Source organism: Numenius arquata, chromosome 2 (assembly GCF_964106895.1).
Source record: "Numenius arquata chromosome 2, bNumArq3.hap1.1, whole genome shotgun sequence".
In the NCBI taxonomy this organism is placed as follows: domain Eukaryota; kingdom Metazoa; phylum Chordata; class Aves; order Charadriiformes; family Scolopacidae; genus Numenius; species Numenius arquata.
In genome coordinates, this window is record NC_133577.1 from 24,353,051 (window position 1) to 24,371,148 (window position 18,098).

Consider the following 18,098-nt stretch of genomic DNA (forward strand, 5'->3'; position numbering starts at 1 on the left):
TCTACATAAGAAACAGTGCAGATCAAGTATACAGACATCAGTCTTTACTTCAGCGTTAATTGTTCCAAACACAAAAGCAGAAGTAGTGGATTTTAAAAATCAGGGGCAAGGAGATGAAAAAAGAATAATGTTTAACATGTTCAATAGTCCCAACAACAGCCAAGCCAACACAAAAAAACCCCCAACTTTCAAGTATGCAATATAAAATAGTGAATATAAAATTTAAATTTGATTCAAAAAGCAAGAAAATTTTGAAAAATAAAATGCAAGTACCACCAGTTAATTTGTACTGGTAAACCCAGATCATAAATTGTGGAAAAAGCAGGCAGAGAATAAGTCTGTATGTTCTTTGGTAAAATCCATCGTCATTTTTAAGGAGCCAAAGCAACCAGATACAGTTCTGCTGTTAGTAAAATACCTAGCATAAAACAACTTCAAGTAGCCACCATTCAGTAAGTTTAGTACTTAGAAAAGTGTGATAGTTAACAGCCCTCCCCTCCCCAAAGTCCACACAATAGATGCAATCATTAATCAAACTGAAAGAAAACATGTGCAACCATGGCTGTGCCTTGCTGTTTCAAAAAGTCATAGTTGTAATGATTAAGGAAGAAACATCATCTGCTTCAGAGGATGGAAATTAACCAGGAGGACTTTATCACAAAGGATATTCCCTGCACAGAAAGAAAAAAAGCTGTCTAATACAGGTGGATTTATTTCAGCCCAAGAAAAAAAACAATTTGGTGAACAACTGGATACACATCATGTTTACTGCATCTGTACTATCAGAGGGAAATTTGTGGAAGCAAAAACTGTACATTATGCAGAGTGCAGAACCAAAACATCTTAAAACCTCTTTACACAACATCATTTTAAACTAACCCTGGAAAACTCTAAACACTAAACTCTCCTAAGACAAGCAAAATGTTTCTTTAATTCAATAATGCTTACAGGAGCATGAAAGAATGATGTAACTGAGCAAGCAGGAAAATTTATTATATGAAGTGCTATAAAACTGTCACTTTAAAAACTCCAAGTCTACAAATATTAACAAAAGCCTTCAATTTGCACAAGTTTAAATAGCAAAAATCATTGGTAGAGCTTTAGGTGAGAATCCTTAGGTACTCTCTCAGACAGGAAACTTCATTTGTTTCATCCTCTTTGTTTTGTCCTCTAATAGGGAAAAGAATGCATCAGACAAATGCAAGAGCCCAAAACAAAAAAAAGCACGCCCAAACCAAAAAACCACAACAAAACCAAACAAACCACTGCTATTTTCTAGTTCAGTTTTTCTACAGAATTTATTTTGTATCATCCCTTTCATTTTTAATTCACTTTAAACTGACCCTTTGGCAGTTGAACCCTTGTGATTTGATTCCTCAATTAGCACATCAGTTTCTGACACAGAACATCATATTTTCTAAGGAATGCAGCCTGATTCTGTTCATAATCATCCAGTATTGTTCTATTTTTCAGGACCTGTCTCTAAGAACATTGCACTTCTTTCATACTCTTTTGTCCATTGTTTGACTTTAAGCTCATTCTCTACTTCCCATTTCTTCAACTTCAGAAGAAAAAAGTCTGACTCATTCTGTCTCTAGTACTAATCAGCATAAAAGCGATGCTTTTTTTTAAAAAGAATGTTTTCCCCTCTACTCATAATGAAACACTTCACATCAACAAAAATATCATACAATCTTTCAAACACCTTTTCCCCCAAAATGACCTGAAAAGAAGAAAAATCTCACCACTGTCAAGTTCAGCTCCGTAGTAGCGTGAGCATTGCCGTTCACACTGACGGAGAGCCTTTACCTCCTCTGTGCAATTTTGATCTTCCTTGTATGCTAACAAAACATCGGTATTTGGAGCTTAAGAACTCTGCAGAATCTACATCCTCATTTTACGTTAAGAGGATATGTATTACAAAGAACTGCTACTCTTCAGTTGCAAGTCCCAGGCTCTGTAGTAACACAAACCACTTCTTCTAGGTCTTTAATACTGTTAAGTTATAAAACCTACCTATTGCTTTTTCTTCTTGGACAGGGATTTTCCACACCAATGGCAGAAGTGACAGGAGGAGGGTCAGAAGTTCTTCTCGACATGTCAACTCCTATGTTAGAAACAAAGGTTTATGTAATATTAAAAAATAGATTAAGCTACTTAATTTTAAAAAGCTATACAACATTCAGTTCCCTATGCTTTTCTGCTGTTTTACGCACTGAAAAAATGACCTAGCTGCAAAGAGTGCTATAATCATTAACTAGAGCCAATCAGAAAGCATCTGAGAGATTTATTCACTCCGCAACTGTTTCTATACAAAGGCCTCCTAATCCCTCTAGTTGAAGGAATTCCTCACCTAAAGAACTAGAAAAGTCAAAAGCAAATAACTTTTTGATTTAAACACAGTGAACATGAAGCCCAAGACAAGTCTGAAACTTCTGTAGTTCCAAAAATAACTTTCAATAACTTTATGGGAAATTTTACTTTCTCCAAAATGACACCTTTAAGGAAATTAAAAAGCTTATTCATCAGGTGATGTTATTGACTCACAACAGAAAGGTAAAGTTTTATTGGAGGAAAGAGGGAAGGTTACTCTTAATTAACAAAAACAAAATAATCACCAAAAACCCCTCGCTCCTTCTGGGATTCTAAGACTTATGCACTAAGAATTGCAGTGCAGAGAGGAACAGTAGAAGGCACAGAATTCAAACACAATTCCTTTACTGATTGCTATGCAGCACTATCAGAATGGTTCCAGTCCTAAAGATCAAATAATTTTCGAACAAAAAGCTGATGAGCATTTTGGCAGTTAGTACCATTCAGGGATATGCAGCTGAAGCAACGTCCTTCTCCAGAAGTTCAAGGTAGCAGTGAAGTTACAATGTATGGAGATAAGCAACTTACATTAATTGTAGTTACACATATAACAAATATATACAGTTACATATATAGTTATAGTACTATATATATAACAAATAGTTAATATCGGTCTGATAAGACTATTAATTTTAATGAATTTTTTTTAAAAAATCTAAAACTATTGATACAATATAATTAGACCTGAGAACTAAGCTTTTTTTCAAAGTCATGCTCCCAACTCTCTTCTGCTACTAAAGGTTTGCTCAGCAAGACAAATTAATTAGGAATGGGAATGAGCAATACAGCATTCAAAGCACAAGACAGGAAAAAGTAAAATATTAACTTTTCAAGATTTCAGCGGTACACTTCCAGAATTCGACTTTCCTCGATTAATCAAATTCCTCTTCTCCCCACCTTCTTAAAAAAAAACATATTTCCTTGGGAAATAATTGCTGAATTGCTGATTTTGCATGAAGAATGCCACAAGATTTTTTCCCCTTCTACTTCAGAAGTGGTTTTTTGTTGGAAGGGAGGCACATGGAAGCTCCCATTTTCTTCTTACATGAAAGCCAGCTGTTTCTGCAGCAGCTCTAGTCCTGAACTCTTTAATAACAGCAACTATGCGGAAGTCAAGCGACATGTAAAAACACCCCACAGCTCTAGAATCGGTAAGGATTCTTCTTAGCAATTATATATAATTGCAATCTTGTGGATTTATGGTTTAGCCAGTGCACCTACTGGAATCCAAACCAAACCAGCAGACCTGACCAGAGTCTTAGCACAAATCACCTCGTGAAGGAAAGGCAAACCTCCAAGACAAATCTGACCAGCATTAACAGCTGGCCTCACTTAAGACAAGGGCTGAATAAACTCAACTAGGATTCACTTGCTTCACTATTTTTGAACATTGGGATGTGAAGTTTCGAAGCACAAAGACTTAGTGCACATCTCATGCAACTCATGGCTTAGTACATATCCAATAGCATTGAAGAGGAATGAGAAGAGAAAGAAGAGAAGAAAATGGACATCTGCAGCTAAAGGGATGTGTGCTAGACTTTTTATATTAAAAAAATAGTATAAACTGATCATCTCCTAAAATGCTTTGTCTTTTGAGCTAAAAGTTACAAAATATTTACTTTCTATTATGCTCAAGAACAAGTTACTTAAAGAGCAAAAATATAACTCATGGCCCATAAACAAAATAAAAAGCTATATATTTTAATTTCATTTTATTGCCTTAAACCAGGACGACCTTCTCAAATTAAGAACTGACAATTTGTATTGCAGGTTCAGTAAACACTCATTTTTCTTAAAAATTCTAACCTATTGCCTCTTTCTACACAGCTACTGCACTTGAGCTTTACATACACCTTAACTAGGCAAAAGTTTAGCAACCATCAATATCATATACCATCAAAACAGGTATATGATTTTTTTTCTTCTTTTTCTGTTCTTGCAGATGGACAGAATGCAACTGCAACATATCCTTTTGAACTTCAAGTCTTCACAATTAACACATACATTCTATCATAAAAGATATGCAAGAAAACCAGCACCAAGAAGAACAAGCCAGACAAATCCACGCAAAGGTCAATACAAAAATTACAACCAGGTAAGAAAAACTATTACCTGATCAATAGTTGAGTTCAGTGTGGTAAGCAAAACAAACCCACGGCCTTGAACCAAGTATTGTCCCAGTGCTGCCATATGAGTTTCTTCTTCTTCATCTTCCTTTGCCTCTGCCCTCTGTACCACTGCATTGCACAGTCTGTTGACATCCGTCAAGAATTCCCGTGCCAGTGAGTTACTGGCACTGCTCATGTCTGAGCTGTAAGTAGAGGAAAGTACAGAAATTAAATCCATCAGGAAATACATTCCTTATGGAAAAAAGACTAGGGAAAAAGAGGATGACTACTTCCCTGTATCCCACCCCCCAAAAGTTGTCTGTAGAACTGAGGAATCAATATGCTAACATAGGGTGGAAGGGAACGGGAAGAATGAGCTTAGATACTTTCATTTATTTTATTCAATTCAATTATAATTGAATTATAAATACAATTTATTTTATTTAAACTTTAGCTAACAGCCCACAACCTGAACACTCATTTTATAAATCTAACATGTAAAAGTCCATGATACACAGCATTCCCTCCCACTGCATAAATGAAAGCTAATTACTTCGCTTCAGCTTTTCTTTCTAAAATAGATGTGAGCTTCAACTTTCCTCTGCTTCTTAAAGGTATTTTGACCTGAAGCATAAGCAGGCAGCATTGTACAGAAAACATGTTCTTTAATGGTTTACTTGAACACATTACCTTCTACCATGTTATATATTCCAACAGTATGCAGATTGTTTCAAGGGGGAAAAAAGAAAAAAGTTAACATAAATATGAGTTTCCAAATTACAATGCTTTAGGATTTTCCAGCTATCAAAGTGTTTTCCTTCAAGCCAGACTGAGTGGGTGGCAGTTTCTACTGTAGTGTACTTAATTCAACATACAGTTCTACTGTACACGTTCAGGAGAAAACACCAAAAGCATTGGTACTGATTCCCAATCTGATTAATTTTACTTTAGATAATGCACACAAGGCACTCATACACTTTGTCTATTCACTCTATCTTATAAAAACACTTTTTATTTTCTCTTATGCCACTGCATTCCTTGGTTGGTCAGCAGTAGTACACATTGAAACATTTAAAACAAACATTAAATCAAACAAGAAAAAATGCAAGACTGCTGTTGAAAACTCAAAAGTATCACTGATGAAGGCAGAACAAAACCAAGAATCAGTGATGGCAGCTATAGAAATAAGAACACCTAACCCACATAAAACCCAGTTAATGAATACTATGGCATAATATAAACTTTTATTTCTGTATAAACAACTGAAGTGATGGAAATATTTGACTTGTGAAGGTCTTTATATCCAAACATAGAGCATGCAAAAAGAGAGCTGAAAAACTTTCAATATAACATTTAAATGTAACAGGTGAATTAGTACTGCTTGACGAAGAAATATCTACATGCAATTATTAGGTAAAAAATAAGATCTTGTAAGAAAGAGCAAGTTTGTTAGCACTAATGGTACAGAAAGCTTATTTTAATGGCAAGACTGAGTACTTGTACATATAATGACATTCACTGTTGAAGTAACAGGAAAATTCTTACCAGAATTACTTTGCCAGCTTAACACATTTATCTTCTATCTGGAAGTAAAAGCAAATATATTCTGGAAATATCACTCTTGGTTCACCTGTTTTTAAAAAGAAAACATACATCATGGTTAATATGCAATTTCTTTGTTTTTAAAACTCATGATAGCTATTTGAAATTTTTTGAGCTTTAAAGCTCTACTTTTCTTTTTGGCTTATGGTTGTGCACAACCGAAATCCTATTACAGAGAAAATAATTGGTCCATATAAGGCAAGTCAATATAATAAAGTTCATTAGTTTTAACAATGTAAAATGAGCTAGGTACACAGGTTTAAACATTTCCCTCTAGAAATATTATGAATTTTTAGTGGTCACTACCTGCATACATAATACTTGAAGCGCTTGTAGCTCTAGCTAGAAGTCACAGATAGTATGAGAAACTGAATTGTGCAGTCAGGTGCAGATGTAAATGCATTTTAAACCTGACCTTCTATTTTGTCCTGACAGATAACCGATCTTTATTACATTAAGCACTGGGGAAGATGTAGTTAATGAAACTAGAAAGGAACAATATTGTATCTGCTTTGTACAGATAAATGCTAAAGCAATTTAAGAGTCACTTCTCTCCTACCCCTTTAACCTCCTCCAGTCCTAGCAGAAGATCAGAACAAGCAATGCTTCCCCCCACCCCCAGTTTAGCTATAATTAGTAATGCAGAAAAGACTAAGATAACAATAGGGAGAAGCAATCTCCAAATTCACTTTGAAATGGCCAGAAATAGCATGAGTTACCCTTAGTACATGCTTTAGCAAAAAGTCAAAACAAAACAACACATACACCAGCCCTGTACTCGTGAGCTCTGCACAAAGGGCAAAAAGGAAAATGTTTGCTATAGAGAGTATACATTCATAAAGCCCCAACATCCCATATTTCTTGCTGTAAACTAAATTTTCAAAGGGTTGATTAATTTTTCATAAAACGTCAAGTTTCTAGTTATCACAGTTCCCCTCACAGTTCTTTAGAGTGTATTCAATCTAAGAAAAGGAAAAAGTTATTTTAATCCTCCTCTTATTTACTTAAACAACATCTAAGAGCTCCTTAAATATTCTTGAAGTCTTAAGGTATGGTTTCGTCTGACTGGCTGAATACTTCCTCTGCTCTTTCCTAGAAGAGAGACACCAATAATTGCAGAGGCAATGTTTATTTCTGCAACCTCTCAGCATTTTTTTTTGCTACCGTTCTCAAATCTTGAATAAATGGTAATTACTTAGCCATTCAATGGTAACAGGACTCCTTAACAGTTTTACTTATAGATAACTGTGATGAGCATGAACATTACATGAAAGACCCCCTTAACAAATGAGAGAAACAACTGTAGGTTCCCCAGGTAAGCTCCTAATAATTGGCCCCCCTTTGAGTGCTTGAGAACAACACATCCAGTCTCACAGAAAACTAACTTACCCATACAGCTAACACTCAATTCATTGCAACTGAGTATCTTAAGCAGCTAGTGGTCATGCAGTTGTAAAAGATGTAAAAATGTTGTCATGTTTTAGTGTCCCTCCATCTGAAACTTCAGTCTCCAGGCTTCCTGTATTGCTTGCACTGTTACATGGATTTAACATATTGCCATATTCTAGCAAAAGGGTGAACTCTTAATGTCAGTGGTAAGATAAAGTACTATTTTGTTGATGCTAATGCAAAAAGACATCAAGTGTGACTTCTTAAAGCAAGAAGTGCAGAAAACATTGTAAAGAGGTACCATGCTGGATAATGAAGCACTTCTTTCAAAAGGCCTAGTTCCAAAAAGTGCTAGCTACTTCTCAGTTGTACTTATTTATTTTTCTGCAATTAAGTTCTGAAACAGATTGACAGCACAAACGTGCCTTTGGAAACAGTTTTAGATATAACCTCATTATTCATCCCATCTTGAAGCCAGAAACAAAGAACAATACAAAGAGAACTGAGAATAATTAAGCAGCTTCCAAAAAAAGCTACATGTGCACAGACAACCTTTTTTTTTCATATTTGTTTCCTGACAAGCGATTTAAGCACCTAAAGCACACTGCTTTTCAAAGAAGAACTCAGTGAACAACTTGTACTGCTGATGCTGTAACATAGAAAACACTCTGCAGAGGTGTGTTTTTCATGTTTGTTTTGTTTTTTTTAAAAAAAAAATCTACCCTCACTCTAAGGTTTCAGCTTGCTTGTCACCTTCTCTTTCAGCTGCAGACTGTGGTATGCTGACACTACACCCTACTCAGCACAGCACTTCATCTGACTCCAAGAAAGTACGCCAGCCAGTTCGCTCTGAGTAGGCACTACTCTACTGCAGGGTTTTTCTTTTAAGTGACACATCTTTTAACTGCTGTGGTGCCTGGTAATATGGAAGCAGATGCTACACAGAACACCTGAACTGAAGCAGGGTGCCTTCACCACTCTTTAGACTTCAGAGAGGTCACCTTAACTAGAGGAAAAACTCCAAAGTCTAGAACATCACACATGAACTAAGTTATAAGAGAGCAAGAAGAAACCTACCAGAATGTCAGTTCACCACTGCTGTGTACAGTCCCAATGGAACACTTAGTTTTGGAACACAAAATGCATCAGGGCTTCACATAGCTAACCCTGAAAAAACAATAAAATACCACATTCTTAAAATCCATTTCACCCTCCAGAAGAATATGATTACTATATTTTATAAAAACCACCTCTATTAGATAGTACTTATTTCTAAATGTAAAAAGGCCACAAGTTTTTAAAAAAAAACAAATCACTTAACCGTGAATGATCTGACATTGACATATAATCTGCCCTCTCCATGCTCATCTTTCTATCATCCTCATAATTCAATCTGTACCACATCTGCCCTCTGGCCCCTTCCTGCACTGGCTCTCAAAGGACTTATTTTTTTTATTTGCTGTTGTGGTGTAAGTCTATTTCCTGCACTTGAAACTTGTATTTTCTCTGGACTTCTTTCTGGTTTTTTGAGGTTGCTCATCAGCTGAGCATCTTAAAGTATGGGAATGCATTGCACTTCAGTGGACTTCAAGACTTTAAAAGAAAAAATATTCTTTAAGTAATTTAAATGATGGAACTTAAAAACAAGACCAGTTTAGCAGTCTTGAATCATGAATATACCAACTTCATATAGTGCTAATAATTAGATGGTATTATCTCTAATGTCAGTGCGATCTGGGGAAGAAAATGCAACAAAAGCTTAGGTTCAGAGCCAGTACTCTGTATATGAGAGAACTGGGCCTTTCACTTGGTTATGTTTTTGGCAATGCACTGTCCAGAAAGGCCTGGAATGTCTAGTGATACAATAAAAAGTAGTAATTGCTAAATTACTACAGCAGCATTGTAATAAAATATAGTACCAAGCCAAATGAAGTAAAAATCCCATAACACTAATGTAAATTATTACTTTCAGTAACCTTTGTCCAACAGCTACAGCAAGAGCAGAGGAGAGGCAGAAAGTTTGGTCATGGTCTCCAATTCACACAACAACCCAAATTAGTGCTCTAATAAACCTACATTCCCACAGCTTTTTTTTTTAAAAAAAAACGTTAATTTATAGTACTAGCAAAAAAGGAACTACTTAAACCACCTCTTATTTGTTGTGAAGTAGAAGTCAAATTTCTTCAAATTTCTCTTTAGTAAATAGTGGTTATCAGTCTAAAATGAACATGCTACTGAGTGCTGTTCATACAGCTGCATAGTCAGCCTTGACTGCCTGAGTAAAACAAAGTGATAATGTACCTAAGAAAGTACGCATGGCACATGAGCCACCTGCAAGCCTTAATTTCCTGGAGCTCACTATGTTATCTTCAATAAAAGCAGTCTTGTCTACCAGGTTATATGAGCATCTTACCGCACTAAAGGAATGACAGCCAGCCTCATAAGAAAAATAAGCTTATGAGAAGCTATTTTACAGATCATTCAAAGAGGAGTAGAGAATGTATATAGCTACATGAAGTTGTTAATTTATTTACCTTCCCTAGTTTTCTGTTTCAGATAAGAGACAAATGTTGACCAGGCATGGCATGGCTGCAAGTCCTTTTGAGGAGAGAGTAAAATGAAGTAGCATTATCAGTAGATATTATAATTAACACTTTAAAAACAAGTAATTTCTATTAAGCCATTGTACAATCCAGTTATTTCTAGCCTCTAGTTCAAAGCTTGTAGCCCTTTTGCCCATTCTCTAGAATAAAGTATATGGGAATATGAGTCACCACCGGCCAATAAATGCTACATTTACTTTATACAGCATTCATTCCATTTAGCAAATACTTGTCGCTCCCTCATTGCTTGTACTTAGCATTTATGCACTGGAGAACATGCTTGTGACCTCTTCAATGATTTTAATGTTAATATGATTATATCAACAGTGATTTTAATCAGATTTACTTTGGGGTTAAACTTTCAATTTAAGCTCAACCTTCTGTTAGCTGAGGACAACAGGCATGATGAAGAACACCAGCAGGTTATTAATGCTAAGATACTCTATAATACACTTTCGCAATTGTAGCACAGATTGCTGGGTTTATTACAGAAACAAAGTTTATCTTGTTAGTAGCGGGCATCAAATTTGACTGCCTTCTCTTTAAAGAAATTTGCTAACAATAAAACTAAGGGAATGCTACAATTAATACCTCTGTATAAACTGGAGAAGGAAAAGAAGGTAGAGCATGAGAGAGTGCAATAGAGATGTATCTAGCATGGCCTGGACCAAAACTGGAACATATCCTCTACAGGGCTGCCCTGAGGTCTGCACTTGGTGGTGAAATGCAAGTAAAGCTTCAAACTAACACGTTGCCAAAAATCAGCATTCTTCCTTTTCTGTCATTTTGATACACTCAAAACCTTAAACAGGCTAAAAACCAAAAATCCAGCTGACACTGCCAAAACAGGTTACACAGCAGAAGCAACACACAAACCTTTAAGAAAACAGGAACCTGCAATTCAAGTAGAGCATCAACAGAAAGCTTGATATGCTTTCATGCCTTATTTTACCAATGCAAGGCCATCTGCCAAAAGCATAGCTTATAAGAGGCAGTGAACATTTGCTAACCATCCAACAAGTCTAATATTCAAAAACACAAGCAAACGAGCAAAAACATGACACTTCAAGTTTGGTTCACTCTCAAAACAGACATACCAGACAACACTCCAGCTCCACAGAACACCTCCTTCCTACCCTTTATTTCCAGTCCCTTTCTGCTGTCCTTTGCTACTATTTATTAGCTATTTGGGGTTACAGAAGCAGACCACCTGTTAAAAACCTACTAAGGCAGCGTTGTTCCAGCCATTAGGTTGCACATGAAAAGCAGCCTCTTAACATACAGAATTTATCATAAGACTGCAGGTGGACATCAGTTTTCTTGGCACAATTCTACTTCTGACAAAGTCCTTGATTTCATCAAGGAGTTCAGTAACTCCCTTTTAGTCTTCTGTGTAATCTACTAGATAAATATTATTTCCAAACAAGTTATTCAGAGTCTCTCTCCACAGAATAAAGAAAAAAGTGAAAAATAAAAACACTTAGTACTTTTGGATAAGTAATACATGCACTGTCCTTTTAGCTAACCAGAGAGAAGTTTATCAAGTTCACAAAATAGTAAACAAGTGTTATTTTAATGAACACTGAAAAGTGTGTTGAGACCTTTAGAGCAATGGTGTTCCTGTATATACAAGTGTGTTTAAGTAGGTATAATCTTACTAATGCCACTTTTATGCAAAATCAAAAGTATATTTAACTCCTACCTCACCTACGTGGGATGTTTGTCTTGCAATACACAAAGTCTGAGAGTCCTGCTTCTACAAATATCTTAAGCCTCCTATAAGTATGTAGTCTACTTATATCCTGCTGCCTAGGTATTAAAACAAAATTTAATCCATGAAGCTCAGTGTTTATACAACCCGAGAATTAGAAAATTTCTAAGTAGGATGTGAAAGCATTGTATCTTACACTGAAAAAAAACAGAATTTTAAGGAATTATATTATCATCTGTGCTTTCTGACAAATTCCTTAAAGAAACAAAAGTACTCTTTTCATATTGTATATAGTCAGGAAACAGTGTCACATGGATGACTAAACTACCCATTCCTGCTGTAGAATAGGAATGTCAAGGAAAAAAGCAAACAAGATCAGACCAATGCTATGCTAGATTTGGCTAAATTAAAGAAACAGTCATTTTCAAAAATACCTATCAGATAGATGTAAACAAGTCAGCAAACCTATCATTAGCAAACACACCCACGGCTACAAGCACTGAGAGATGCATAAAGTAGCATTACATGTATAGGCAGGTCAACTTCTCAGAAAGAGTTTTAGAGATGTCATTCTTCTGATCAAGACTCAGACCTGTGGGGAATCACACTGAAAGTGAGGTAAGTGAATTTAAAAAAATCCGAAACCCTTCCTTACTCCCAAATTATCATTTGCCATGTATTTTCAGACTGCAGTGTTTTTTGACAGTTAGAAATTAAACTCCTGGGTAACTTCTTCGGGCACAAAGTTTGTTCTAGACTATACCTCCCAAACTTGGCCAGTGTATTTTTTCAAAGGTAACTTAAAACATATTTGCTAGATTTTAATCTGATTCCTGTGATATATTCTGACCCATAAGTGTTTAAGTCTGCTCTCCCCAACATGACTGTTTCTAGAATCTCACTTTTCTCTAGCATAATTATTGGTAACAACAGCTCTGAACAAGTGATAGAAACACAACTCAGAAAAGTATAACAGATTAACATGTATACAACATTCTTGTTTACATACAGCTAAAAAACAATCCCATTTACCCACAATTCAATTTTCCTGTTCAATAGTTTCCAAAGTGTGATTTTAGGACATTAAATGAACTCTAATTTACATCTGCAGTGTTTCAACTGCATACTGTCATTGCATTATTCCGTGTATGCAGTTTGTATGATGTTCCAGAGGTCTGCAATTCCAAAGATTAAAGCCATAATCATTATGATTATAATGAATATTCTACTTCTGACACGCATCATGAAGCTACAGGCAAAACTTAGGATTTTAGCAACAGCCCTAACCTACCAGGGCTTCACAATTTAGGGAGAGAATACTAGAGTACAGTACTAGAGTATGGTAGAGGCCAAACTACATATTACTCAAGCTTATCAAGCTTTAGAGATTGAGAAGGCTAACATCCTTCTCTCATTCCTAGCTCCTCTTGAGTGTTAAGTTGCCCTCACACATCTGTAATGTAATACCTTCTGGAACATGGACAACAGCTTTTCACGTCTTACATGAATTCCTTAGCATAATTCTGTACAGCAACTTCTTTACTTAATTTAGTTAATTAGCCTACTTTGTCAGGACAGTAATTTTTAAGAACGTCTCATTAAGGTCAATTTGATGAATTTTGGTGGAGCTTTTGGTGCATCAAAACCTACTGAATCATTCACGGCAACGAAACACAAACAGCATTTAATCAGCACTTAACTTGAACTACAACTTTTTGTCCCACTTTATTGTGAACCATTTACATCATGATTTGTTCTTCATCATTTTAAAGTCTACTTGCAAAAAACTAATTTGTATTACCTAAGTCATGACAGGACTTTTACAAGTGGAGTTTATTATGTTACTGTAACTTCAGGATACTTAAAATTTATACATATAGCATCACCAAGCCATATTTGTGCTTAATACTTACTTCTTGGAAAATACTGTTACCTCGGGGACTAGAATAAATGCCAACTGTCTACTTGTACAGCACACTATCAAAAGCTAAGACTACATGTACCATCATGTAAGAAAGGGGAAGGGAAAAATCTGTTGGCAGAAAAATAGCACTTTTCAATATTTTATTCTTATGTCATCCTAGATTTTCCACACAAAAATATCTACTTGACATATCTGACCCTTATATGGAAAATGTTAGATTAGATTAAGATCTTTAGGAGTCCTTAGTGCAAAGTTTTAAGAATTCACTGTAATAATGCCAATGCAAGTTATCGTAATGGAACAGAGCAATGCAATGCCAACTGTGCACTACAAAGAAGGCACCAAAGATGAGGTGATTAATGCTAGGAAAGTTCTTCTTGCTAAAATTCAGCAGGTTATCAGGTTCTGCCTTAGGCTATGAAGATCTGCATCCCCTTTACAAATTAGCAGATTATCAATTTCCTCCTTTTGAGTGTGAATGAAATATCATTGAGACAGGGTTAATGGCAAAGAATGCCACAGCTTAGCTGCATATTACGCAAGTGCTTTGGGACAGCTTCTCAACTTTACATGGAATTTTATTTAGTCATCAAACAATGTGAAACACCTGTGAATGCATTCTTGTTGAACCTGAAATCAAGTTAAATGATGAGAGATGATTCATCTACAAGATAAAAAGTACAGCACTAATGAAAGACAGGTTCTCAAACAACCACCTACACTCAAGTAATGCATTAACCCTGTACATATGCTATACTCAAGTCTATGCTTAGCTTGTGGTCTTACAGTATCCAAAGCCAGTAACTACAGTATAGTAGTTAGCCACATTAAATCCATTCCAGTTCATTTAAAATTTGCATATTTCAGACCAGTGTGTGCAGGCACAGAGAATAAACATTCCTTAGGATAGGCATGGGGAAAGCTGGAGGCAGGCCTTCAAAGATAATCATTGCAACATTAGCAAATATATTTATTTCTAATACAGTTATGGAAAGCAGCTAAAATGCACTGAAGAATACGAAGCTGATACCAATACCATGAAAATGCTAGAGACAAGCTTTGTTAGCAGTTGAAGACAAGGATCTGTTCCAGAACTCATCTGAAGTGCCAGAGAACACCACCTGTAAGAAACACATGGTACTAGAGAAAGGAACTGACAAATATTCCACCACAAAACAGAATCTATGTAGAAAATAAGCTATGAAAGACCAGTAAGTTCTTCCAAAAGAAAACTGAAGGATGAATACCTTCTGTAAAACATTCAGCAGTAAAAAAACTGAAATGGCATAGCTGCCAAGTGAGCCTTGTTCTGAACCCTACTCAAAGAGTGCTAACAAGTTCTCACCCAAATTAAAATATATACAGGTAACATTCCTAAATACCTTCCTTCCAAGCTTTAGGTTTGATACTTACCCACAAAACAGACTACAAAGCAAGCCTTGACAGCCATAGCTGCACAGTAATGACTAAATCTAAAGATGAAGACCAACCTCCACAGGCTCTGTAGAGTGAAAGGGAAGCAGCAGTCTACTACACAAGGTAAGTCAGAAGTTGAGGGACTCTCCAGTCGTGACCCTACACAGACCAGTCCTGCAAGACCAGGGAGGCTTTGTGAACATCCTCTTACATTAATCTGCAGTGTGGCAGATAGCACAGTCTCCAGTACAACTGGGAAAAACGCTGTAGTTATGACCACACTACAAGTATGCAGACCACAGAGCATCTACCTGGAGATTATTTTTAAACAACAAACTTATCATTCATTGTGATTTGTAGGTCCATAGAAATCTTTCTGTAATTTGTAAGATTACACATTTTGATTGCACCAATACTCAGAGATAGAACCAAGAGCTGCTGAGCAGCATCTTGAGGCACTCTTGGTGAAGGGCCATGAATGAGTCAAGGCTCTTTCTGAAACGGCAAGCTTAGTAGTTAGAGAATTAAAACCAGAAAGTAAAGGGCTTAAAATAAATTTTGGCATTGTGTCTAAAGTACTTACTAAGAGCAATGAAATGAGAGGGGAAGGTCCATGATCAGCATTAAAAAAGAGGTCATCAATGGGCAGAAGACTAATTCTGCTTCTGGGACTTTAAAACTGGTCAGTGAAGCCCATATTTTCTATTAGTAATCAGACAGCAGGTAGCAATTCTGAAGGTGGTATTAAAAAAAATCATTTATTAAATATCTGATAGCTTCACACACTGTTATTCCTGTTAAGCTCAGTCTGCCAGCTGCTTTACAACGTGCAAACAGCTTTAGTTGCTTGAGGGAAGCAGGCCCTGTACTTCTCCCAGGCTTTACAGCGGAGAGTTATTTGTTCTAGCTGTGTTGACCCCTCTTGCACTGAACCGACCCCAGAAGACCCAGTCAACGATCAAGAGAACTACAGTCAAAATGACACACATAGCATCTCACTTCAGTGGGAATGCAAATAAGGAACAGCTAGGATTTTTATTTTATTCTTGAAGCTTAAACAGCACTCAAAATTAGTCAAGCAGTATAGACTCCAACAGGGAAACTAAAATCGATAATTATACTTATTTTCACATAATAATGATCAAGAGCATTAAGTTTCCCAGTATACCTATTACTACATAGGTTAAATGCTTAAAAAAATCCTGAACCACTGGAGAAAAAAACCTAAATCCATCCACAATGCAAGAAATAGCCCAACTTTATGTTTAAGAAGTCCCCAAATCATAGATGTCTACCACACATGCACACAGAAGCAAGGGGAGATGAATAAAGCGTGCCAGATGAAGGCTACATACACAACTAAGCAGTATTTTCAGTAACCAATCATCATATGATAACTCTTTCTGCAAATGCTAAGAATTTAGCAGGACTCCAATAATCAAATTGGCTCTGTAACTGAAGTAATTTAGGCTTCTAAAAATAGTTTTAGATTAATTAGGAGTACCTTCTGGAGTTGAAAAGATCCCACACACCATTTCAGCTATATATCCAGACACATAAAGGAAATTCTGCTTTCCTTTGATCTTTTGTTAATTGAAACTTACAGATCAAGAATGAAACCACACACTCTTCAAGTGACTCAAATCTCCCCTTATAATTGAAAGATGCAAGTAATACAAAGATAAATATGTACCTCAGGTAGTGCACAAAGTTTTACAGTTTGGGGCTTTTGTTTTGTTTTCTCTACAACAAGTCATAAGAATGTTTGCTCTCAATTCTTTGAAATTAGAATTGTTAAACACTCTTGCCTTCCAATAGAAAGAGAATAGGGAGGTAAATAACTTGTTATTTTTTGGTTAACTTTAAGACTATTTCAGTGTCTGTTTGAATTGCTGAATCAAAACTGGACAAATTTAAACTCTTGAAATATTATAATGAAAGTATATTGCTGGACTTTTATCAGTTCCTGCAATACAATTATGAACTATCAGGAATGTTTCCTTAAATCTTACATATTTTCCTTATTAATTCACTCTTTTCCAGAATTAAGACATCAAGAACTATTCATCCCTTCGGATTACTGCTTCTGTTACTCGTTCCTCATCTTTTAGTTAGTACACTAAAGCCTAACCAGATGTTGCTTACTGAGGTTAACAGATCTACTTAGATGCTTTTTGCCATTTATCCCCCTGAGAACACAAATCTTCAATAAATGCCTCCACAATACTATAAAGGAATACACAAAGTCAGGCATTTGCTGAAATAAAACTGCATAAAGTTAACATCAGTTCTAATGCTTCCAAAGAAGCCTTGCATTTGGCACTACCTGACAGTAATTCCTTCTGATATTTCACCTTGCCAATTTTCTCTTGGGAAAGTAGGTAGGTTTTTCTCTACTGTCAAAAGAAGGCAAAGAATGCATAAAAGTGAGGATTAGCTGAGATTGTCAGATGCTTACTCAACCCCTCTAACACAGACACAGCCACTGGTGTCATGGTTTGGGCTAATCTTCCATCATCTTTCCCAAACGACCATTCATTGCTTTTGCCTTCCCCTTCACACCTTTCAAATTACCCAGAAAGCATAGAAAAGCTCTTTTACAATGTAAGAGCAACTCTCACAGCGCCTCAGCTTCACATGGCTAAAAAACCCATACAAACTCAGTGTCACAGAGCAAGCCCCAGATGCCTGCAGTGACCTTCACAAGCTTAGAAGTGCAGAAGACAACCCTTTCAGTGATCATCCACTGCGTGGCCATTGCAAAATCCCACCCACAGTAACAGCAGGCTGTAGTGAGTTATTTATGGAGAAGATGGCTAAGAAATGAAGTCTGAGAAGCAGAAGAGTGGAAGCCCCGCTCTTCTGTAACACACCAAAACCACAAAATACCTCAGCTACAGTATATGACAGACGAAACGTGCAGTGGTGATTAAAAAAAGCTAGTGGAATTTAAGAGAGATATCCGGAACAAA

At 36.2% G+C, this 18,098-nt stretch overlaps 1 protein-coding gene across 1 annotated transcript in view; it reads right to left on the reverse strand.

Annotated features, from left to right (window-relative positions):
* The window catches only part of LYST (lysosomal trafficking regulator), a 68,545-nt gene extending 63,867 nt beyond the window's left edge, over positions 1-4,678 (reverse strand). The window contains exons 1-2 of the mRNA XM_074161898.1: positions 4,486-4,678; positions 2,017-2,107 (exon numbers count right to left, since the gene is read on the reverse strand). Of these exons, the coding sequence (XP_074017999.1) occupies positions 2,017-2,107; positions 4,486-4,677 (283 nt within the window). The 5' untranslated portion in view covers position 4,678. The remainder of the gene's footprint in view (positions 1-2,016; positions 2,108-4,485) is intronic.
* Between the last annotated feature and the right edge of the window lie 13,420 nt (positions 4,679-18,098).